Here is a 24,199-nt window from a genome sequence, read left to right as displayed (position 1 = left end):
TGGTAGATTGTGACAAATGTGGAAGCTGCCTGCCAGAGCTGAGGTAATGTGTGGAGTTCAGAACATGCTTCTGTGCTCAGCTCTGTGAAGTGATGAAAGCGGTCTGTAATTACAGCCATAATCAAAACTGTCAGGGGGCTATTCTGTTGAGGTTTTGTTTACTGTCTGCTTCCGTTACTGCATCACCAGTAACTGGCCCACACCATCCACTGTCTGGCACTGAGACCTGAGCACATCTTTAGCCTTCTATTGTAGACTGATCTTTGCCATTTATTGTAACAATTTAGCAACAGGGAAAGTCTTGCTTGGATTGCTGGCGCAGAAGAGCGTCACATGATTGTTTTGTTTTTGTTTTTACAATGTAGCTGCAAACAAACCACTATTTGTTATAAGCGAACAGACAGTCATCAGTCAGAAAATAACAATGAATTGCGGACCTATTTCCGTTTTCTATATCTAGCCTACATTCTTTTTCCCCTCAAGATGGCAGCAACAAGTGTCTTTTGGAATGTGGGGCCGACTCCACAGACCTCCGGAGATGTGACTAGTGTTTTTCTTTTCAGACGCAGTTTTTTTTTTCTTCTTTTTCTGGTCTTCTATTAAATGAATACAATCAGGTTTATACAATTGTGTTTACAACTGGAATGCAATGATAATCAATGACCTAATTCTATTGGCTGTATTAATTCCGAAAACAAACAGAACATCGGAATGATCGCATTTAGGGCAGTGTATCTTATCATAGAAAAGTGCTGTGAAGAATCTAGGACTTGCTCTGCATTTACACCAATCAACGAATCAGATTAATAACGCGTTCAAAACAGCAAAACAACCCCGATCCTCCACCAGCATCCTGGATTTCCCTAACACCACGTCGTAAACGGAGTGGCCACCGGAGGGACGCCAAGCGTACAAGCACGACCTCTCACTCTGCCCACGTCAGCACCGTCGGGGTACGTCTTGGTTATACGCAATTCGCCCGTATTAATCGTGTTATCCGTCAACATTCTTAATATTATTTTACACGCGAATCAACGGTGGGTCATTTCGACGTTCCGCGCGCGACACAGCTGCGTGACAATCGCCGCCCTTTTCTTACACTGTGTGGCGCCGAGACGATCTTCGCGTACGACGCCGTGTTTACAGCGAACACGACAGACTGCAGACTGACCGAGGGGACTGTGCTTGTACCTGTGCAAATAATCTGTCTCACCGCGCTCTCCACGCCGCCAGCCATCGACCAAGTTCGCTCGATATCCTGCAGAGGTGGCCCGGGACGGAGTGATACTTTCAGGCGTATCTCCCATCGCGGTTCTGAAGGTGAATTACAGCAGCAGCAGCAGCAGCGTCTACAACAGCGCGGCGGCGGCGGTGTGCGTGTGCATGATGAGCGGCTGAGGAGGAGGACAAGGAGGCAGCGGTTTCAAACGGTTCATCCCGAATATTTCCACCAAACATCGCCTCTATCTGACCGAAAAAAAGACTGACTTTGCGTCGTTAACATGGTGGCGCACGCCACCAATCGCGTTTTTGGTCGTAATTTCACGGGCCTGGACAGTTTTCCTCCAGGATCGACTCGGTGAAGGCTTTTTTTTTCCTCCTGCAGAAATGGACTCTGAAGATGCGGATTGCCGAGGAGTCTCCGCCGCTAATTTAGTCGCGTTGTTTTGACCACAGGCACCGGCGTGGTTCCTTCCTTTTTTGTTTTTAATTGGAATTAACGAACTGTGACCGCCTTTAACCGAGAAAGCGGAGTAAAACGGTGTTTTTTTTGGAGCGCAACTGGGACTCCCATCACACAACGTGAACGAGCTATCCTTGCTAGCCTGTTTGTGTAGCTATTAGCTCTATTAGCTGGCTAACTACTATATGGTCCAGGTTGGAGATTAAAAAGCTTGCGAGCGAGCGAGGGCGGGCTCCATCTACATTTGATCCGCTCAGTGCGTGTGTTTTTATACGTTTTGGAGGCTTTATTTCTTTAGGAATGAAGCCTGGGGTGGAAAGGAGCCGCTTGACCTTGTTTTGGGGTCTGATGCTGGGTCTGTCCTGCTTCTGGCCCGCCACCGCAGAAAGTAAGTCAGTCCTGCTGCTCCACACACTGCTCCTCCTCACGGAAACACATGGGGAAACAACGGAGAAACACACGGGGAAACAACGGAGAAACACACGGGGAAACAACGGAGAAACACACGGGGAAACAACGGAGAAACGATCGTACGCACGCCGCTACACGCTCATTTACACCGGGGAAATGTGTATCGCGACTTGGTTTGAAAGCCCAGTTATTATTCTGTTTAAAATGTGTTATTGAACTGTTACAATGTGAGATTTCCACGTATTCGTTTAATAGAAAATTGCCAATAACCGTACGTCATAATCCGGGCTATGATCGCAGTCATTTGTGTATTTTTCACGTATCTATATTTTTTTTTATTTTTCTGCATTTTCTTTTTTTCACGAGTGGAATAGCTCAAGGCCTAAATTTATTTTGTTTGTGGTTTAATCAAATGCATTTAAATTTATACCAGCAGTATAAATGTATAACAGAGCAAGCCGTATTTCTATTCCAATTTAAAATACAAATTGTCTCGATTGTCGCCATTCATTAAGGCATGTTGGAGAGCGAGTGTGTTGTAGGGGGAGGTCGGACCAGGGTCTGGATATTAAAATAGAACAGCCAGAAGTACATTTGCAAGCAAAACAGACCAAGTCCTGTTGATTGGAAAGAGTGAGGAGCTTGTGAACTGAATGTTATGGGGTTTACTGTTCGCCCTAGTGGTTACACGTAAAACTTGCGCACAGCAGCAGAGAGGTTCACCCTGGGAAGCCCTGCATTTATTCTAACTCGGGTGTAGAGCTGTCTAAAGCTTCCTTGTGTGGCTCAGCCCGGCGCATTCCTGCTGGTTTACTCTGTCATTTGGGACTAGAAGGCAGCAGTAAGTATGGATTCAGCCCGGCTGCTCTAGAAACATGTACCAAAGTTTAGCCACCAACATTTTTTTTAGTTGAGGTTTAGTCGCTTTCCCACCTTTTCTCTCATGTGGTTAAGTATTAAACATGTTCTTTCCCTCAGGACAAAGTGAATGCAGGGTAAGTCACAATATGATTTATTTTTTGGTAGGAGGGACATCACAGTTTTATTATTCACAATTATTTACAACTGTGAAATGCTTAATTTATTTTAATTCCAATAAATTATCATTCCTCTATTATGTGACCAGCTTTATGAAAAAGCACCTAATTAATCTAAAAAGTAAAGCGACATAGAAAACCTATTCTCGCTATTTTGTAATATAATAATATATATATATATATATATATATATATATATATATATATATATATATATATATATATATATATATATATATATATATATATATATATATATATATATATATATATATATACTTTTTCACTTGCAATGATATTGCGGCCTGTATAATCATAATAATCAATCAACCAAGAGTAATGTTGACATTCCTAGTGAGACTGTGCAGTCAAGTGTTATAAGATGAATCTCAAACTCAAGTATTTCCGCTGATCAGCTGCGGACAGTGTGGTTACTGCCGCCAGATGACAAAAGGTTATCATAAGTAAATGTGGTCTGGAGCTTCATCTAGGCCGCAGAGATATGCTTGTGTATTCAGCTGTTTCAATGTGTCAATGTGGTGGAAACGGAGGGGTTTTATTGGGCTGTCCCACCTGCTCCTGCTCTTGTTTTCACTTTGAATCTGCACAAGAAGTAAATAATTAGCAAGTCTTTTTAATAATCTTATTTTTATGAATCTGGTTGGGAGCAGCTCCCGTGAGATATGGCCATGCTGGCTTTTCTGTGAGGCCAATGAGGGTGAAGCGTTCACTCAGTGGTGATGTAACACTACAGGGCAGTGTGTCTCTTTACAAGCCATACAGTTAAAATTGTATTAACAGGTATTCAGCGCACAAGAGCTGCTGGCCGTGTGCACTGACAAGTAGATTACAGAGAAAGACATAACCATCGCACCGGCGCCTTCTGCATTAAACACACTCAAGTACTTTACTGCTCTACCTAAGGAGCACTACAGTTTCAGTTGTTTTTATATTCCTCATCTAAACGGATTCTGCATAACAACAAAACCTGAAATTTATTTCGGATTACCTCCTATTGTAATACGTTTTTTACAGATATCACAAGAAAACGTTTCTTTTGTTTATCCGGATGATTTCTTATATACTTTTGTCTACAAAGCAATAGCATGTTAGTGCCTATCTGCATTGGATGAGATGTAAATGTTTTGGACTATTTTGGAAGAATGGCCTCGCTGCCTCTCCTTTTATGGAGAATTAAATTACAGCGCATGAGTCTAGCTCAGCCTTCTTGTCGTACAACAAAACACCTTAGAAGATGACCTTTTATACCATCCCCTGCGTTTAAGTCTGAAGAGAACGCATCTGTGTCCATGTAAAAGTTTATAGGGCAGGATTAGAGCTATAGTGGTGGGACAACCTGCTAGCCGGCTGGTGTGAGTTTTCCATGAGTCACTAGCCTGCAGCTTTTGAAGTCTAAATCCTCCTCACAGTCATGTGTGATAATGGCCTCCATGTTTCTGTGGGCGCTCTTGGGGCTTTTGGCTAAGTATTGTTTGGAGCCAGACACAGGTGGGAGGAAATGTAGAAATGCAAACATTCCACCTATCTTAGCTGCCATCATGCTTTTCTCAACACAATTTGATGAGGGCTCTGATTGGTCGAGTGTCGGATGACTGTATTCAAAGTGACACTTGAAACCCAGTCGTATTTTTCTTCGTACGGCCCCTGTTTTGAGAATGGCTCTGCATGGACATGTTTAATAAATGGTTTTGTTTCGTGTAATACTTTGATTTTGTGAAAAGCCAATAAAAGCCGACGACAAAGACGCACACTATGTGGATACAAACTGAACACAAAAGTCACAATAACCCAGCACGAAACTATGATATGGGTATTTACTCGCTTTACTTACTTGACCTTGAATAGATTTGGACTCTAGTGTGTACTTTATCACATTCTTTTATGTCGGCATTGAAAACAAGAATGAAATGGCAAACATGATATGCTGTATTAAATCAACTATGTCATGGTTCAAAATGTTTTGGAATGAGACCTTCTTGGGCTTTTTGATTTAATATGAACTCTGTAATATTCTTTTGCAGCAAATTATTCACAAAAATGTTAAAGTAAATGTTTTTTTGTGTCTTTTGCAGTATGCGCCCCAAGCATTGACATTGGAAATGATATCAGTGAGTTCAGCCGTCTTGAAAATTGCACAGTTGTGGAGGGATACCTACAGATTCTTCTAATCGGAGACAAAAGTAACAGCACAAACCAGGAAGTCTTCCGGACTCTGAGCTTCCCCAAGCTCACCATGATCACCGACTACCTGCTCCTGTTCCGTGTGTCCGGCCTGGACAGTCTCAGCACGCTCTTCCCTAACCTCTCTGTGATCCGCGGCCGCACCCTCTTCTACAACTATGCCCTGGTCATCTTTGAAATGACCAGTCTGAAGGATATCGGCCTCTACAACTTGAGAAACATCACCCGCGGCGCCATCCGGATTGAGAAGAACCCTGAGCTCTGCTACCTGGACTCTATCGACTGGTCCCTCATTATGCATGCAGAGTTCAACAATTACATAGCGGGAAACAAACAGACAAAGGAGTGCGGTGATATTTGTCCCGGCATCATGGAGAACCAACCCCAGTGCAAAAAGACCAACTTCAACGACAACTACAACTACCGCTGCTGGAATTCAAATCATTGCCAGAAAGGTAAGTGCACCCAAATGTGAGGCTCATCGGAGATTTGAATTGCAAATTGCACAACAGATCGTCTGGAGTGTTGTCTGGATGTGGCTGCTTGTTGTTCTGTCCCTTTGGGACGTAGAAAGGTTAGATATAGAAATGTACGCCCTTATTCACCTCAGGAAGTTCCCAGGGGCGCCGCCTTATCTGTATCCCATCAACTAATGAGTTGTATACAAACTAAAAAGCCAGACTGAAGTCAATAACAAAACATGGCATACATATTTGAAAGATATTTAATGTACCACATGTGAAGTTTGGTATTCAACAGGTAAATAAAAAAGAAGATGGTGACAAACTATTTGAATAAAATCTCCAAACTGAAAATGGTCAATCATAAAACATAAAATAAACACACGATAATTAATAAATCTTATCGCTGTAACTCAAGATGCCAGACTTTGTAATGGGGCAGCTTGCGTTGTATTGTTTTCACCTGCTTAATAGGCCTTACTCTTTTCTGTCACTTCATGAAAGCCGAGCAGATGAGACGCTGACCCGCTAACTACTCCGCGCCGTTTGAACTGTCTCGAGTTGCGATGTTGAATTTTGGACCACGTCTTTTGGCTGGCTGCGTCTGGCTGAATGGATTCCCTGGTGACCGGCGCCTTGCTGCAGATTCAGCATGTTGATGTTTTTAGTCTTGTGACACGGAGCAGTCGCCTCGCACGCAAAAGCCCTGCACTGCATGAAAGCTGTTTACACATCCGCGCGCTGGAACCTGGGCTAATCATAGACAGCCGCGGAGCTTCGCAGTGACGGTAAACAAGGCACAACAAAGACGTAAAAATGTCTAGCGCCCGTGTACAGTGTCCTCCTCCTTCCAGTTAGATGGTTCATGGGCGCTTGTAGTAAAAATAATGGGGTGAGTAATCCGCGCGGACGCAGATGGACAGGGTGCAAGTACCAATGTTGCCAGTAATGGAACGTTCAAAATAAAGTCGCCAATAAAGTCTTGACATTTAAGCCGCGTGGAACGTTGCCATGCGTGTTCCCCATTGACGTAATCTTCTCTTCTGGCCATGTACTTAATGACACTTGGCCCCAGAAGATCTTTGAGAGATTCTTGTCTACATATTTACATGAAACCGATCACAACAGAGATCATTTTGCATCCCATCTAAAATGTGCCAGTGAAATGTAGTACAGAAAATGTGAAAATACTGTAACTTTAACCCCAAAATAAATGCTAGTTTATACTCTTGTTTGAAAGATTTCACTCAGCTAATTTAATTTGTAATCTGCTCGGTTCGTTTTCTTATTTTTCGAAGAAAAGAAAAAAAACAGCACTTGACTTCCACAATATCATGAAGTGTTGTGATATTATCTTGCACATGATGTGTAACTACTACTACTTTCAAAACAAGTGGAAAAACAAAAAAATAGAGCAGATCAAAAGCAATAATCACTAGATTTCAAAACGCAGCCTGTGCCATTGGCTTCACTATCCTATTCCCTTCTTTAGGCTAACTATACCACTATCAAGTAGCCACTTTTAATTAACGTGTTTATTTTAAGGTGAGTGAAAATTTAAACTGGTGTCTTCAGTCAGCACAAGTTCACATGAGACTTCTACAGGTCAGACGTTAGAAGCTGCTACAACCATCCCAAGCCTTTCATAAATGTTTGGCCTCTCACAGTATCAAATGACATGCATAACTACCTCTCTGCCTGCCAGTTCCACTCTCGACTTGGCAATGGTATATTTTTTTTAGGCACAGAGGTTCTTTAAAACTAGGAATAGATATCAAAGTTATTTTTAAATGAGCAACTTTAAAAGCTTTTTGCATGTACTATTTTACGGCTGGTCCGACAGGTGCCACTACAGCTTTAAGCCGAGTTCTGCTAAGACCTATTGCCTGCTTGTACACCAAGAAAAACCAAACAATATTTTTTTCCCTGCAACCAAAAGACGGTTATTAAAAATAAAATAGAATAAATAAGTATGGCATGTTTGCAAAAACAGAACTTGTGGGAAGACCTCCCAATGTGTATCTTCTGTTTGTGGTGTACAATATCAGGCCATGACGTTGCCTGCAGATCCATGAGACTATTTATTACGAGTGGATTGAAGATGGTAATTTGATGTTGTGTTTTTGTTTTAAAATGGTGGTAGTGGACTCCAATATCATAATGTTAACTCTATTGGCTGACTGTGACTGCCCTGTATCAAGCTTCAGTAATCTTATCTGGAATCTTTTGTTTACATGTGAGCCTTGCTCACAGGCTTCATGTTGTGTTCCCATAAGAGGCGATCTGTTAAATGTACAAGTCTTCTGGTCATTCACCAACGTTACAAATGGAAATGCGCTTGTTTTTACTGGAAAATACTTCCTCTGTGACTCCATTCATAAAATATCTGTTTTCAGGGAACATGTATTTTTACATTGCAGGTACTTTCTGTTTACTTCCCTTGTTTTTCTTTGGAATCAGCTGTAAGTGTTTGTTTCGTTCATAGCTCCTCGACTCTTACTGAAGAGCCATGCTTGTGCATGCTGGGAAGCAAACAAACCGTCTCACCCCGGTTCACTCTCCCACTCTCAAACCCACATACGCTCACACTCGGCAGCATGGGGCACGTTTTTTTCCACTGTTTTGTATGGTCTGAGAAGATGAAAGCTTGTCATTAAGTACAAAGGAGGTCTTATCTGGGATTTACAAGAAGGGTATTTTGTCTTGTGTGTTGTTCTCCGCACAACATATTTAGTCACTCGATAGGTGTTTCTGGAAAGAAACCACCCACCAAACTGTACTAGTAGGTAGACTTTGTGTGTGATGTTTACTATTTAACATTTCAGGAAGCACTGTTGTTTCAGAACTATAAGGATTTCTTAAGGCATATAAAAGCCCTTTCATTTAATTTCATATTTGAATTAAAGAAATATATTTAATAAAACGTAAACATAAGCATATAAACAGTGTTGAAGCAAAAAGTGTAATGTGTGTCAGTCTTATACCGGACTGTTTGAATATATTACAAAGAGGTTTTATTAAACCCAGAGCAGTAATTAAATTGAAACAGAACCGTATGCTGTGCTTGGGGGTCCAAGTCCTAAAGTTTTGTTAAGATGGCTGGGCATAAACACATTTAACAGAGACGTGTTTGATCAGAACAAATCAAAGTCTAATCCACACTGTCTGACAAGTATGACAGACAGTGTGGCTTAGGATCGCAGGACTCCCTTCTCCTGCCCATGTCTGTCTAATCTCAACTATAATTAGCTGCATACCACTATGTACGGGACAGTCGTGCCAGGAGTACATGCTAGGTGGACAATCAGGAGATTAATGAGGTGCACTCGGCAGGTGACCAGCAAAAATGAGATTAAAGGATGCTCTTTCTTTTTCCGCAGACGTATTAGTTAATAAAGAATACAAGAGATTAATGCCATAGCTGTTATCTGACGATCAGTCACGAACAATGACCCACTCGGTATTCGTTTCCAATCCTCAAACAATCATTAGCCGTTTGGACTTTTTGAAAACCATATAAACATTTACAAGGCGGACAATAGCAAATGTACTTTGTCCTTGAACACAACGCTGTCCGACACTATTTGAGAAAGCAGGTTAGAAGTTGGTTAGAGCAACTCCGTTTCAGGCTCCGTTGATCTGAATGTAGAAAGCCATTATCTGAGGAGCCAGGAAAAGGGGACTCTCCATGGCAACGGTGACATGGGCCATGAGAGAAATGAATAATGTCACTCTGTCGTGTATAAATATGGCTTCTGTGCCTGTTTGTTCAGGCATTTTTTTTTAAAAGGTGAAGGAACGGTAAATGTGTGCTCCTGTTTCAGTAACGGAATCCCTCTGAGTGAAACCTTGCAGGTTGTTTACTGTAAATTGGTCAATACTATGAGACACTACTAGTCATAACCCCCTCGCGCTTACCAACGGCCCTGAGGTTGTCAGGACGAATAATTACAGGGATGCTTTGAAAACTAGGCACATCCATGACTACTTTTGGTGAGCTGCTACACCCATCCCGGGAATTCCTGGAAGGGTACATTATGGGTTTGGCTCTATTTAAGTTCCTACTGTAATTATGTGGCCTTTAATTGGACTCTGTTAACACTGTTAGATTGGGATGGTACTCCGTCAGGACCCACTCACTTCTTTGATTTGGCCGGAGTGGAGTCCAGGTTTAGTAGAAAACAAGTGGGCAGCCATGTGACATCAGACGAAGCATTGTTTATTGGTGGCTTTACCTAAGATGGATGGTTTTCCCAAGTTGAATAATATATTTTTTATTTATTTATCATTACCCCACTAGTGTTGTTGCAATACTAAAATCTCAAACTCTATAAAAGAAAAGGCTTGATACTTGATACCAGGTTGAATACCACACAATAGTCTATTAAACTACCGTATTTTCCGGACTAAAAGTCACACCTTTTTTCATAGTTTTGGCCGGGGTGCGACTTATACTTATATTTATACTTATATACTCCGGAGCGACTTATATGTGATATTATTTGTTATTTTCACACTTACAACCGCATTTCATACTCCAGTGCAACTTATATATGCTCTTTTCTTCTCTATTATGCATTTTCTTGTATATATACCCGACTTATAGTCCGGAAAATACAGGAGTAATTTTCAACACAAAATACTTTCTTAATGTCACCATGTGGTCCTTTTTATTCTAGATCTGACAAGGCTCATTTCGTCCTGTTTATGTGACGGGTTGCTAACTCAAATGAGCATCTAGTTTCGATACGAGTTTTAAAATCAGTATATTATACTACTATTATTTTCTATACTTTTGACAACCCCATTAGGCACTGTCACAATCTTTCCAACCACCACACACTAATTTGTACAAGCAAACGTGGTTAAAGTGTTTTTTGTTTTAGTGGCAGTATCAATCTGTCTGTTTTGGATCGAGCATTTACCCCTGAACCAATGCCTCTTTCTAGTGCATACAGTATTATTCTTCTTCCCACCACTATTTTGATACAAGTTCCACAGGAGTAGAGAATACCTTCAAGGTGAATTTGAATCTCTCTCATTGTGGCCTTTTCATCAAATTCCAGAGATTTTTCTGCCTTCCCACTCCAAGTAAATACTCTAAACAGTAACACAAACACTTTGGAATGCAGGCAGTTCCTTCTGATGTCTTTGTGTGAGCGCACAAGTCAACACCCTTTAGAAATCTTATCAGCGCCGGAGCAGAAAGCAAATAACTGAATAAAACTGTAAACTGTTTTTACAATGCATGAAATAAAAGGACTACACATTTATTACATATATCGCTTGGAATTTTTTTTGGTGAGTAATAAATCATCCGTTTTTTGTGTGTTTTGTCAGTTTTAGTGCCCCTTATTAACTTGCGTTCCTTTTATTCTCTTCTGTAATACAATCTCCATGATATCAGTTCAATTGTTTGTGGGCATGCTGCCGCAGGTGTCAGGAAGGTTAATGCGATAACTAGTGGTAAACATCATCAGCCCAGCCTTTTATTGTCTGAAGCCTCTTGGGATCATGGAATTTGATTTGTCTTGTCTTTTCCAGGTCACTCGGCAGGGGAATGCCAGGAATTCTTTTTGTCTCCACTTATTCTGTAGTGTCAGCTGATCCGACCAACACTGTTTTTCTTTTACGGGATATGCAAGGTTAAAAGTTGGCTCTGTTTAGACTAGTCTGTATTATTTTCCTATGATTTGAGGTCATTTGTGGCATTTGTATAGAGGGGTGGGGCGTTGTAGTGGAAAGTTTTTGCTTATAAAGTCACGTGGTGGTGTAAGGTTCACTCCGTTTTTGTCTCAGTCGAGATGTTGTGTCTTTGTCCAGAATGTTCCAGAGTATGTATTAAACATTCCTATCTCCATGGAGACGAGCAGGTAACGTCAACAGGGCAAATTACAGATCAGATCTGTTTGGAGGCCACATAGCTCACAGTAAGAGTTGCTTGTTTTTGAGGTATAAAATAACCTGTAATTGAATAAATACTAGATGGATTAGTTTAATACCATTGTGGGGAACATTCCAGGCACGGCAATTACATCCCCATGGAGACAAGTACACCCCCCACCAGAAAGGTTACATAGTGCATCTTTAACATTGTGTTGACATGATGCCGTGATAAAAATACGTCCTAGAATCCAACAAAATCTGTAGGTTGTGTCTTTTTAAAATGGCATTTGCTTAACCGTTTTGAGCTGGTTAGGTTGACATGTCCAGTTAATGATGGCTGTTGTAGTTTTTCTGCCCTGACGTCATTAAACAGAATAGTTTGTGCTGTTGGGACTTGACACGGGGCATTCTACTCTTCTCGTGGTCACTCCCTCACAAGAAGAAAATAATACCTTTGCATTCCCCTTTTCTCTATAATTATCAGCAGATGGATTAGTGGCTCATCTCTGGAGGGTTCAGTCAGTGGGAGGTGCACAATGCAAGATCCGTCAGCATCAGCTTTGATATTATATTCAGCGGAACCATGCATCCGCCCTGGCTTGTCCTGCGGGTTTTTGCATAATGCCGGGGTTTTCGCTCATTGTTTATAATACTGAGTACTAAAAGATTAAGTATGTTGCTGTAAGTTGTTGCTGCCGCTACTGTAACTCGTACATTACAAAACACCCAACTGTATTTTTTTTTTTTTCCTCGAGCGCCAAATAACCGTCGATGCCAAACTAATTAAAAAGGGAATCGAATATGTTTTACACGCAGCAGGTGAATGCACTGCGGTGGCACTTGAACGTCTCACATGTTGTTGCCTGTCAAAGTCAATGGAGTGGTCTGTGTGTCCAGCTGTCACTGGTCTAGACACCTGGCTTTCCCTGTTATTGTTGTCCTGTGCTGCCGGTCAGTGTTCGCTAAAGCCACTGTCACCGCAGCCACCGTCCGTCCTGGAAAACATGTTTCAATGGCTCTGAAACGAGGGATTTGCATTTTGAAAAGCTCTCATGTCGGTTATTGATCATGTGTAAACGGTAATCAATATGGGACTAAACCGCTTTTGTACAGTATTTGTTTTTATGTGCTTTATGAAAGAAGAGATTTTCAGGACTAAATTCCTTTCGCTGTTGACTGAATTCTCCAATCTTCTTTAGAAGCCTGTTGATCCAAGGCTGTTATTGTGCTGGTTTACAGTGGTGACATAATGAGAACACCTAGATGCAGTGCCTCATTTCAGCTTTTTTACAATTTAACTCTTAACTTAAAATATCTGCTATCAAATAGCTGCAGCCATCTGTGGAGGACTTGGAACATCTACCAGTAGTTCCAATTGAAAACAAAAGTCATAGTTAGGCTGTTTCTCCTCATTCCCAACCCTCGGCAAATCTGTACATATCATAGTGTAAACTCACACCTTTGCTGCATATCTCCCTTTGGTCCTGTAACCGAGGTCAGGGATGACAGCAGGGAACATTCTGTGCCCAAGAAATACTTTGCTGCTGCTCTCCTGCTGCGAACAAACGACCCACTGGATTAGAAGGAGCAAGCAATTAGATGCTTCTCCTGGCTCTTTTACGGAAGAGAAACAGATGTAATGTGGTCCCAGTCTAACGATGAGCTTTTTGTGAATGTGGAATAAAAGGACAAACGTTTCAGATCAAGACGATATCTAACAGCAATTATGACTTCCTGTGCAGATGTGTGGGAAATTGTTCATTCATACAGAATTGCACCCCAGATTTTAAATAATTCTTTATGACTGTCATCAATATTTATCCTTTTAAATGGAAAACATTGATCCCAACGTTTGTTTGAAGATGGGGTGAAATAGAGGGCAAAAGCGGCACATTGAAACCTCACCACTCCCTATCCTATAAACAACAGATGATTCTCCTTAAACGTGTTTGGTTTGTGTGTTACTGTTTACCTTCCACGTAGATGACGGCAACAAAATGACAGTTATAATTAGTTTTGTTTGTAGATGTTCACAAAGGGGACGTGTGATGTTGTTTACAGAATTACGCCATTTTAAAAACATGGCAGTAAAGTTAAGCTAAACTGCTGTTCTCCCAGTTTATGTTTATATGGGGTTGATGCTATCATCATTGTGCTGACTGTGTTACAATATGTAGTTTAGACTTGTTTACTGATAGTTGTTGTTTTCTTTTGTAGAGTGCCCTGAGAAGTGCGGGAGACAAGCGTGCACAGCGGACGGCCAGTGCTGCCACCCTCAGTGTCTGGGTAGCTGCACAGTGCCTGGCAGTGACCGAGCATGTGCCGCATGTGTGCATTACTATCATGAAGGGCACTGTGTCCCAGACTGCCCCCTAGGCACCTACAAGTTTGAAGGCTGGCGCTGCATTAGTGCCGATCTCTGCTCCAAGGTCCATCAACCCAGCTTCGACAGTCTCGTTATCCATGCAGGAGAGTGCATGCATGAATGCCCTTCTGGATACACTCGCTGCCCCGCCGACAGGTGAGTGGTGATTCTGCCCTGGAGTGGACTGTAATGAAGCCATTGGGTGGAGGGGCCTTATTATGTGAACAGTTACACACACTGCTATCTTCCTCTTATTAACGTCATAGCAAAAACAAACCGTAAACTCTAAAGTTACACTGACTCCATTGTAAAACATCACAACAACTGTAGCTTGATTAAATCCTTGCATGGGACTAGAATTGGAAATCTGTGAAAGGTCAAAGAGGCAGTGCCCTAACACATGTTCTGTCTGCTCTGTATCTGTCCCTGTGTCTAGTATGTCCTGCATTGCCTGTGATGGCCTGTGTGATAAGATTTGCGACGGGAATGTCATCGACTCTTTGCATGCGGCTCAGTCTCTCAAAGGCTGCACGGTTATCAAAGGAAACCTGGAAATCAACATCCGTCGAGGACGTGAGTGGTGCCTTACTAGACTCCTCCTGTACAAGGATGCTGATTACACATGCACATTATCAAAATGATAACATGCATGCTATTTTGGTAACCAATTACTATGTCTCTATTTTAGATAATATGGTGGCGGAGTTGGAGAGTTTTACGGGTTCCATCCAGAAAGTGACCGGTTATGTACAAATCCGATTTTCCAACACTCTGAGTTCCCTGGCCTTCCTTCGCAGCCTGAAAATCATCGAAGGAGAAATGCTTATTGACGAGTAGGACCACACAGAACCACCTCATACATTCTTGTTACAGCCCTTGTTTTGACTACATTAGAGTAGGCCAGCTTGTTTGTTTTGTATAATAAACCATATAATCACCCACAAGGACAAATCACAGTACGCTGAATATACAGATTTAGGTCAATAAGACGTCAATAGCCGCATCTTTCCATATGGCCATGATTTGTATACAAGCTAACGGGTTTTCACGGCCATAACAAGACCTTCACTTCCCCTTGACTCCTTCTACTGTGTTTGGAGAAATGATGTCTTTAAAGCCCATTTCACTTTGTTCTATGCTGTCGCCTTCACCACTACAATACATCTCATAGAAATATATCATAATTAACATAGGAGGAATATGAAATTTTGATTTACTGGTCTTTTTCTGTCCATTAATTGGTCTATATCTTCCATGAACTAGCCTGTACGCATTCTCGGCCTTTGAAAACCAACAACTTCAATATCTGTGGGACTGGAAGAAACACAACCTTACCATCCTGAAGGGACAGCTCAACTTCAGAAGAAATCCCAAACTCTGCATGTCCGAGATCCGTAAGATGTGGAACAAGACGGGCATTCCGGACCGGTTTGACGAGGGCAGCTTCAGGAACAACGGTTACAGAGCAAGTTGTAAGAATCCGAACACGGCATTCTTCACACACAAGTACATTACCTTCACTGCCATTCACCGTGAGCTTGTGTTTTTAGGTGAAAGTTACACTCTGAGATTCAAGTCCAACAGCACCAGAAGCACAAAAATCAAACTGACATGGCAACGCTACCGCCCTCCCACGGACTACAGAGATCTGATTAGTTTCATCGTTTACTACAAAGAAGCGTGAGTCTTTCTGTTCAAATCTTCATTTTTTTTTTTATGTAATGTCCGTGCGCGTGAAAACGATAAACTAAACAAATGTACTGTTCACGTATATATATTCCAGGCCCTATCAGAATATCACAGAGTTTGAAGGACAGGATGGATGTGGTTCAAACAGCTGGAATATGGTGGATGTGGAGCTGAGACAGGACATGAACTCTGATCCTGGAGTTCTGCTCAGTAACCTGAAGCCTTGGACGCAGTATGCAATCTTCGTCAAAGCCATCATGCTTATGGTGGAGGACAAGCAGGGCCAAACTGCACCGAGCGCGAAAAGCAAAGTGGTCTACATTCGAACAAGCCCTTCAGGTAAATACAACTAGGGATATAAGGGTTCTACCCTGCACACTGTTCACTATAGTCTGCCTGGTCCTAGAGATAATGGTCAACGTGTAAATACAAGACTTGGTGTTCATTGACTTTTGTGTCCATCAGTGCCCTCGATGCCACAAGACGTTCGAGCCTACTCAAACTCCTCCACACAGTTGGTTGTGAGATGGTCCCCACCTCTTTCACCGAATGGAAATCAAACCTACTACCTTGTCAGATGGCAGCAACAAGCTGAGGACCGTGAACTGTCACAGCATAACTACTGCTCCAAAGGTACACATACATACATGAGTGCTCTAAAGCTCTAGATTTACCAGAATCAGAATCAGAAATGGTTTATTGCCATCGTCAATGAACAAAATTCACAAACATATGAACTTTTCTTGAGCACACTCCTAATTGAGAATGTTAAAGTCATACTTAATAACCATTAAAACTGAAAAATAATAAAATCTGTCTTTTATAAAGCAGTTTGAAGTATTTTTTGCTGGTTCTGTTGTGTTGAGTAAAATAAAAAGAGAAGCATAACCCATACCCATTTTTATGAGAACAAACTACGGAACCATCCGTAACACCTGATCTTGTGCATTACTCTCCCTCGCCTTTACAAAATTCATTATTTTTTCTAGAGCTAAAAATTCCCATCAGGATTGCTGCCAAAGGCTTAGGAGACCAGGAAGAGGAGACCAAGCCTACTAAGCCAGACACAGACGGGCCTGAAAAAGGACCATGTTGCCCCTGTCCCAAGTCAGCAGAGGCTCTGGAGGCAGAAGCTGCTGATGCCTCATACCGAAAAGTCTTTGAGAACTTTCTGCATAATTCCATTTTTACACCAAGGTGAGTGTCATTTTATTTATGACAGGCAACTTAAATTTTTCTACGCAAACACTTTTTGGGAGATTTTATTGTTGTTTTTGTATATAGTGTCTTCACTTGCTCTTTTATAATACTCTGAACCTTTCTTCTCCAGACCACCAGATCGCCGTCGCAGAGACCTTTTTGGTGTTGCTAACGCTACTTACTCACGTGAGAACCGAGTGACCACCAATAGCAGCACAACAACCCCTCTCCAGAGTGGTAGTAACAGCACTTCAGTGGACCCAGAACCAGCTGAGCCGGAGTTTGAGTTCATGGAACAATCAGTGAAGGATCGTGAGCTCCAGATCTCCGGCCTGAGGCCTTTTACTGTTTATCGCATCGACATTCATGCCTGCAACCGCCAAGTCAAGCGCTGTAGTGCTGCCGAGTTTGTCTTCTCCAGGACCAAGCCTGCAGGTTTGAGCAGCATTTTGCATGGTTTTGAAAAAAAGGAAGGAAAAAAAAGGTCAAATTTGAGCAATAGTATTGGCAAAAACTGTTTAAAATTAAACTTCTGTGCCATATTGATGATCATTCAGATGCATTGAGAGAGCAGAGCACTCGCGGAGTTTAGCCAAAGTAAACAAATGATCTGTTCTGCATCTTTTGCACAGAGACTTCCTCATCCCTGTCATCTCTTTTTAATGTTTGCATCATTTCATACAATATTATCTTAGCTGCAAGGTTTAGATAATTGAATATACTTTCTGACATAAATCAAACCATAAATTTGTAAGTGTATTGGACTGACACCATTGTTTTCCATTCATTCATCTTAAATATCACATTTGTTCCCCTTCTTTCAGAAAAGGCAGATGACATCCCGGGGCTCGTTACTTGGGAAGGTCATGAGGATTCAGTGTTCTTCCGATGGCCAGAACCAACTCACCCAAATGGTCTTATCCTTATGTATGAGATCAAGTTTAAGCCGCCGTCTGAGGCAAGACACTTGTTTTATGTATCCTGTGTATCTAGTCTTCAGTAAGAAGAACCTACTGAAGATACATTTAGTAAAAAAAAAATATTTCTTATTTTTTAGCTTGAGAAACTTGATTGCGTCTCTGGGCGGATGTTTCAAATACAACGTGGGTTAAAGCTGACCAATCTCAGCCCGGGCAACTATTCTGTCCGAGTAAGAGCCACATCTTTAGCCGGCAATGGATCCTGGACACCGATGAGTGATTTTTATGTCCCTGAACGTAAGTTACTGTTCCCATCTTCCATTATTATTGCTTTTAAGATTTTTGTTTACAGTTAATGTTTTATTTAACAGGATATGAAAATGTTATCTACACTATGATATTTGTTCCCATCACTGTTCTACTCTTCATCGGCCTTCTGGCTGCTTTGCTGGTTTTACAATACAAGAAGAGGTATGTGTGCTTTAGCTATGGCTTTTCATTATTACATTTGAGATGGGTTAAAATGATTTTTAGTACCGACCTCATCAACATCCAATACAAATATATTGTTCTTTTATTCAGAAATAGTGACCGACTTGGTAATGGAGTTCTGTATGCATCAGTCAATCCCGAATACTTCAGTGCAGCAGAGAGTGAGTTTTGATGAGAAATGTGTATTACTGTTGTATTGGAAATGTAGACTTATCCCGTTTCCCCCCCAGTGTATGTACCAGATGAATGGGAGGTGCCCCGGGAGAAGATCAACTTAAACCGGGAGCTCGGTCAAGGCTCATTCGGCATGGTGTATGAAGGCCTAGCCAAAGGAGTGGTCAAGGATGATCCAGAGACGCGCGTTGCGATTAAAACTGTGAACGAATCGGCAAGTATGAGGGAGAGAATAGAGTTTCTCAATGAGGCGTCCGTCATGAAGGAGTTCAACTGTCATCATGTGGTAAGAATTTTGGATCAACATATTTCAATCACGTTTATCTTACTCTTCTACCCGTTTGCATACTAAACGGTTTGCTCCTCTGGTATAGGTCCGACTGCTTGGTGTGGTTTCTCAAGGTCAACCCACATTGGTCATCATGGAACTCATGACAAGAGGCGACCTGAAGAGCTACTTGCGTTCCCTTCGACCCAAAGAGGTATTGTTGAATGTTTTGCCCAGGATTGTCACACATATTGTGTTAACAAGATTCGCGAGGACTCAAGTGCTCGACTTGTGTTGGCATTTCAGCAGCAGTGGTCAAGCCTGTCACTTCCCCCGCTGAAGAAGATGCTTCAGATGGCGGGGCAAATTGCGGATGGCATGGCGTACCTTAATGCCAACAAGTTTGTCCACAGAGACCTAGCTGCAAGGAACTGCATGGTGGCGGAGGACTTCACGGTTAAGATTGGAGGTAAAGTCATGAGAATAAAGCCTACGGTACTGAGATCTTATTCATGCCATGTAATGAAGCCATTCTAGAATAATCTACCGTATTTTCCGCACTTAAAAGCCTATTATTTTCTCAAAAAACGACAGTAAGCCATACAACCTTACCTGACCAGCCAGTCCCTCCCACATTATGTTCAAATGCGGAAGGAGCGTCAAAAAAACTCCAGCATTAACCGGTCCAACTAGCGCCGCTAATTTGTGTCACGTGTCAATTAAATGCGGAAGACTTTGTGTCACGCGCTTCTCAAATGCCGGAGACATCTCTCAAATATTTTCGGAACATTCAGAACAAAATATATAACTTAATTTACCTCAGATTTACAGAGTTTGGTGCGTCGCTTGTTGACTGACAGAAGTTGGCAACGTTTCTCTGTCTGTGTTATTTTTATTCTTTCCTCGTAATCCACCATGTTCAGACACGATCAGACAATGCGTTTGTCTGATCGGTTAATCCGCCTGTCAATCATTCCCTTTGTAAATTGGAGCGACTGGGTTGGATCCCAGACACTCACGGTTTTGTAAAGTAGTGTAAACGTGTTGGGAATGGCTGGTCAGGCAACTTATTACCCAGTGCGCCTTATATATGGATGAATTCTGGTTGTGCTTACTGACCTAGAAGTGATTTTGTGTGGTACACGTTTTGTTTTGCTTAATGCGCCTTATAGTCCGGTGCACCTTTATATGCCTTATATGAAAAATGATCAAAAATGGACCATTCATTGAGTGCGCTTTATAGTGCGGAAAATACGGTAAACTCTTAAGCTTAGGTTTTGGGGCAGAAGAGATATTTATTTTGAATATCTTGCATATATCTAAAATAACATTTTAAACTACTTGTGTCTTGTAGTGAAGACTAAATTGACGTTTTATCTTCCTTTTTTTCCTGACAAGACTTCGGCATGACCAGAGACATTTACGAGACCGACTACTATCGCAAAGGCGGCAAAGGTTTGCTCCCTGTCCGCTGGATGTCCCCAGAGTCCCTGAAGGACGGAGTGTTTACCACTTACTCCGATGTCTGGTAAGAGCGCGCGTGTTTATTCGAACAAACCGCCACGACTCTTCAATAAATAAGAGCCATTCAATATGTGCTTGTGCGTGTGTTCCAGGTCATTCGGAGTCGTCTTGTGGGAGATTGCTACTTTAGCTGAACAACCATACCAAGGTCTGTCCAATGAACAGGTCCTCCGCTTTGCCATGGAGGGAGGGCTGCTGGAGAAGCCACAGAACTGCCCCGATATGCTGTAAGAAAAAAAAGAATGATATTTAATGAAACGCATTAAGGCAGTTGTTGTTCTTGATGCATAATCCTTAATTCGTTTGTGTAGGTTTGAGCTGATGCGGATGTGTTGGCAGTACAACCCCAAAATGCGCCCGTCGTTTGTGGAAATTATCAACAGCGTGAAGGACGAGCTGGAGCCGTCGTTCAAGGACGCCAGCTTCTTTTATAGTGCCGACAACAAGCCCGCGGAGACGCCACAGCATCATCTGGAAACCTTGGACGCTATGGACCACATAGACGAGGTACCTTTGGAACCTGTGTCTTCGACAAAGTCCCAGCAGACTCTGGCCAGCCCGCAGACCCCTCCTTCCCCCAGCACACAGGCCCCGCCAGGCCCGTCATTAGCCAACAGCTCCCCCTCGTCCCCTTGCACATCCACCTCTGCCACGGACAAGCAGAACCCCAGTCAGCAGGCGGCCAACGGACTGTCGGGGGCAAGCACGGGACTCGGCACAGGCTCGGGCGTTCAGCCGATGATGCCGTCCCTGGATGAACTCCCGCCTTACGCCCACATGAATGGAGGGCGCAAAAATGAACGTGCCATGCCCCTCCCCCAGTCCTCTGCCTGCTGATGGGACCCCCGCCGTACTCACAACAAACCCCGCCATGGTCTGTTGTGCAGAACGTTATGTCTCACAGGAGTGGAACAATGTCTGAGTACAAGCTCTCAGTGAGCAGCGCTGACCTACGCGACAGCGATAACCATCAAATTAGGCCACGCACTACTGAACATTCACATACTTGTTTGAAATCCTTTGGTTTCTACCAGCTGGTTGTTAAATATATGACTCTCTTGCTTTTCTGTACACTATATATCATAATTTAAAAAAAGCAAGAAAATAATTTTGGGAAAGATGACTGAACATATTTTATAAGTTGATGGTTGTAACTTTTATATGTATTTTCAATGGGGAAAACATGTAAGCCTTTGTCAGTGACTGGCCTTTAGAAGGGCATTATGGTGACTTTTTAGCATATCTAATAGAGACGCACTTAAAAGGTCAGCATTTTTGTTAGTTTGTCATCTCATTGCTCTGCCTAAAGCCAGCTCAGCAACTCATTGGCTGGAATTCGTATCTAGGGAGGGACACCTGCCAAATCTTCTGTCAGATGTGTATATTTTTTATTTTCAATATTCTTGCTCTGATTCTTCAACACTCCAGACTGAAAGTACTTAGAGCTGCTGAGAGAAATTGTCTTTCTAAAACCTGTTACGCCCCCAAACCACTGCTTTTTCAACTAGTAAAACGACCTTTTCAATTATTGATATCAATCTTATCACAAAGTGCTGAAACTTGAGGCTTAACGTCAGTATAGCCAATACAAATACAAAATGTGCATGGACTGCAGAGAGAAGGTCATACAGTCAAAACTTAACTTGTACTCGTTTGTGGCATTTATGTAGAAACAAAAACCTGTAGACTCTTCTTTACGCATCGAAAATTTCTACAAGTCTTATGTAGGCTGCACATTTTTACCAATACCAATGGTTTTCACTTTGCTACAGTTGAAGTCGTTCATTGTGTACAAAAAGCTGCTATTTCTCATTTTCTCTTGTGGTTTTAGTTGATATCGGAATATAAACACAATCTTTCAGATTTTGTCTTTCCACTACAGTCCATTTTGCTTGTAATTGTGTGAAGTGTATCTGAGTTTGTTCTGTTTTTGTTTGTAAGGTATAGCAGTTTGCCTTTTGTTTCAAATCTGGCTGGTGGAGACTGATGACCACAATGTGATCAGTGTCGCGTCTTCTCACAGAAAGCCTCTCCCTCTGTCCTCTGCAACTCTCCACCAATCAGGTCTGGGGTTCACTCTAATCAACGGAGGTCAGAGGTCAGACGTTGCTGCTGAGTTCCAACTAAATCTCAGGTCAAGAAGATGAGACAAATCCTTTTCTAGTTACTTTTCATGTGTTGTGCCGCTCATGTTCAGAGGAAGGGAAAATTCAAGTTATCCCTGTTAGTAACCACAAGGGGTCGCTATAGACTTAAAGAGTGAGCGCAAAAGGACATGACATTTGATACCAACAGAATTTAAGTTTAAGTTATACATTGCAGCATTTTTTGTTTGCTGCTGTCATTTGTTTTTAAAAATGTTATTTTGTGAAAATATTTAACATGGGCCCTTAATTAAGCTTATTAATTAAATGTATTATTTGGCCCTATCACTAAATTATTTTCCCTTAACCAATTTGTTGCTACTTCATCCAAACAAAAACTGCAATATCGCAGAATACTATTTTGATCATCAGGGCTCATACAGTATCGGACATTTTAAATAGTTTAAGTTTGTAAATGTAAGTCACTGTCGACAACTCCACCATTTTACCATCTTTTTTGGTTTGTTTGTAATTTCAACACATGTTGTGGAGAACTTTTTGATTTTCAACCATTCATCTACCTCACTCTCCCCCAGATTATATGTATACAAATTTGGTCACCTCAACTCTGGCTGCAATCACACTACAAAAACTACCAAATGCTGATATATTGGTTCAAAGTCAAACCACAAACCAAGCCATCCTGAAGCTGAGGAGGACAAAGTTTGGTTTGAGGCAATCTGTTACATAATCGCTTTGTGTACAACTTACTTTTTGTATTAAACAGGACATTGTGTGTATTCTCTCAACCAGCTCCATTGGAACTATGCGTTTTTAACAACCCCTCTCGCAGACACTCTTTATTTCCACACTCTTCTGTGGCCTTTTAAAAATGTGTTTGTTTCTCATCTGTAATGAGCAAAGCCATGCAAAGGTTCAGGTAGAAAAGAGTCTTTCATGAGTAGACAACATCTGGTTCCAGTTGAGCTCTTTGATTTCCAGGGACATGTGGCCTGTAAGCTTACTAATTATGTTGTTCAAACACTGCAAAAACATTTCTGGTAACACAGGAACTGTTTTATGATGTGTTGTGTTTTACACATATTTATTGCTACTTCGTTTTGTTAGTTAATGGCAGTTCAGTGCTAGTGCCTATACTCGTGGCCATAGCTTTCCAAAGACAAGGCATTCCAAACTCTGCTATTTTATGAGTCTCCTTCCTCCCCTATGAAGGCCGGTTATAGCTTCCTGTAAAGGACTATTAGTGATTTAGCTGTGGCCTCCTGCAGATACTGATTGGCTGTGCTCTGGATGGAGTAAAGGGTGTTTGTGGTCTGATTTTTGCCCCACATCATACCACTGGAATGCCATACTTAGTGGACAACTATCGAACAAACTGATGTTTCTATTATTTGTTGTCATTGACAATTTGTTACCAAGTTTTGATGTCTGTAAATTATTCATAGCCTTCCAACACTTGGCATTTTTTAAATTAACTGTTGGACTGATTTCTTTTCTTCTCTTTTGTATATGCAGTTGTACATTTTTCTTATTATGAAAATCGTATAAATACTGGGGGAAATATTGGCAGAAAGGAAAGAGAATGTTTTCCTGTTCTTTTTTCTACACAAAATTACAATGAATAAAAAATATATGCAAGCTGTTGTGAATGATTGAATAACATTTTTTATTTTTTTTTTTGCCGAAGAGGGTTAAAATATACTAAAATATTAAACAGTAAGTCATAAATAATAATAAATATTTTACATTGAGCCGCTTGCAGACTTGCAGACACACCACAC

At 41.7% G+C, this 24,199-nt stretch overlaps 2 protein-coding genes across 2 annotated transcripts in view; both read left to right on the top strand.

Moving 5' to 3' along the window:
• The window catches only part of sv2ba (synaptic vesicle glycoprotein 2Ba), a 114,494-nt gene that overhangs the window by 52,287 nt on the left and 38,008 nt on the right, over positions 1 to 24,199 (top strand). The gene's annotated exons all lie outside the window — the stretch shown is intronic.
• igf1rb (insulin-like growth factor 1b receptor) lies at positions 1,760 to 24,056 on the top strand. The gene is made up of 21 exons (XM_072465476.1): positions 1,760 to 2,072; positions 5,226 to 5,789; positions 13,899 to 14,202; positions 14,483 to 14,619; positions 14,735 to 14,879; positions 15,310 to 15,518; positions 15,597 to 15,726; positions 15,830 to 16,074; positions 16,201 to 16,368; positions 16,725 to 16,932; positions 17,066 to 17,370; positions 17,760 to 17,893; positions 17,993 to 18,152; positions 18,227 to 18,326; positions 18,438 to 18,508; positions 18,578 to 18,807; positions 18,896 to 19,003; positions 19,096 to 19,258; positions 20,188 to 20,317; positions 20,406 to 20,540; positions 20,625 to 24,056. Exons 1-21 carry the CDS (start codon positions 1,985 to 1,987, stop codon positions 21,148 to 21,150), a joined length of 4,260 nt encoding a protein of 1,419 aa, XP_072321577.1. The 5' UTR covers positions 1,760 to 1,984; the 3' UTR covers positions 21,151 to 24,056.

The sequence above is a fragment of the Eucyclogobius newberryi genome, unplaced genomic scaffold (assembly GCF_026437365.1).
Source record: "Eucyclogobius newberryi isolate DKJ021-1_F unplaced genomic scaffold, fEucNew1.0.hap1 SCAF_5, whole genome shotgun sequence".
Lineage (NCBI taxonomy): Eukaryota > Metazoa > Chordata > Actinopteri > Gobiiformes > Gobiidae > Eucyclogobius > Eucyclogobius newberryi.
Note: the sequence above shows the minus strand (reverse complement) of the source record. Positions and strands in the feature narration are given on the sequence as shown.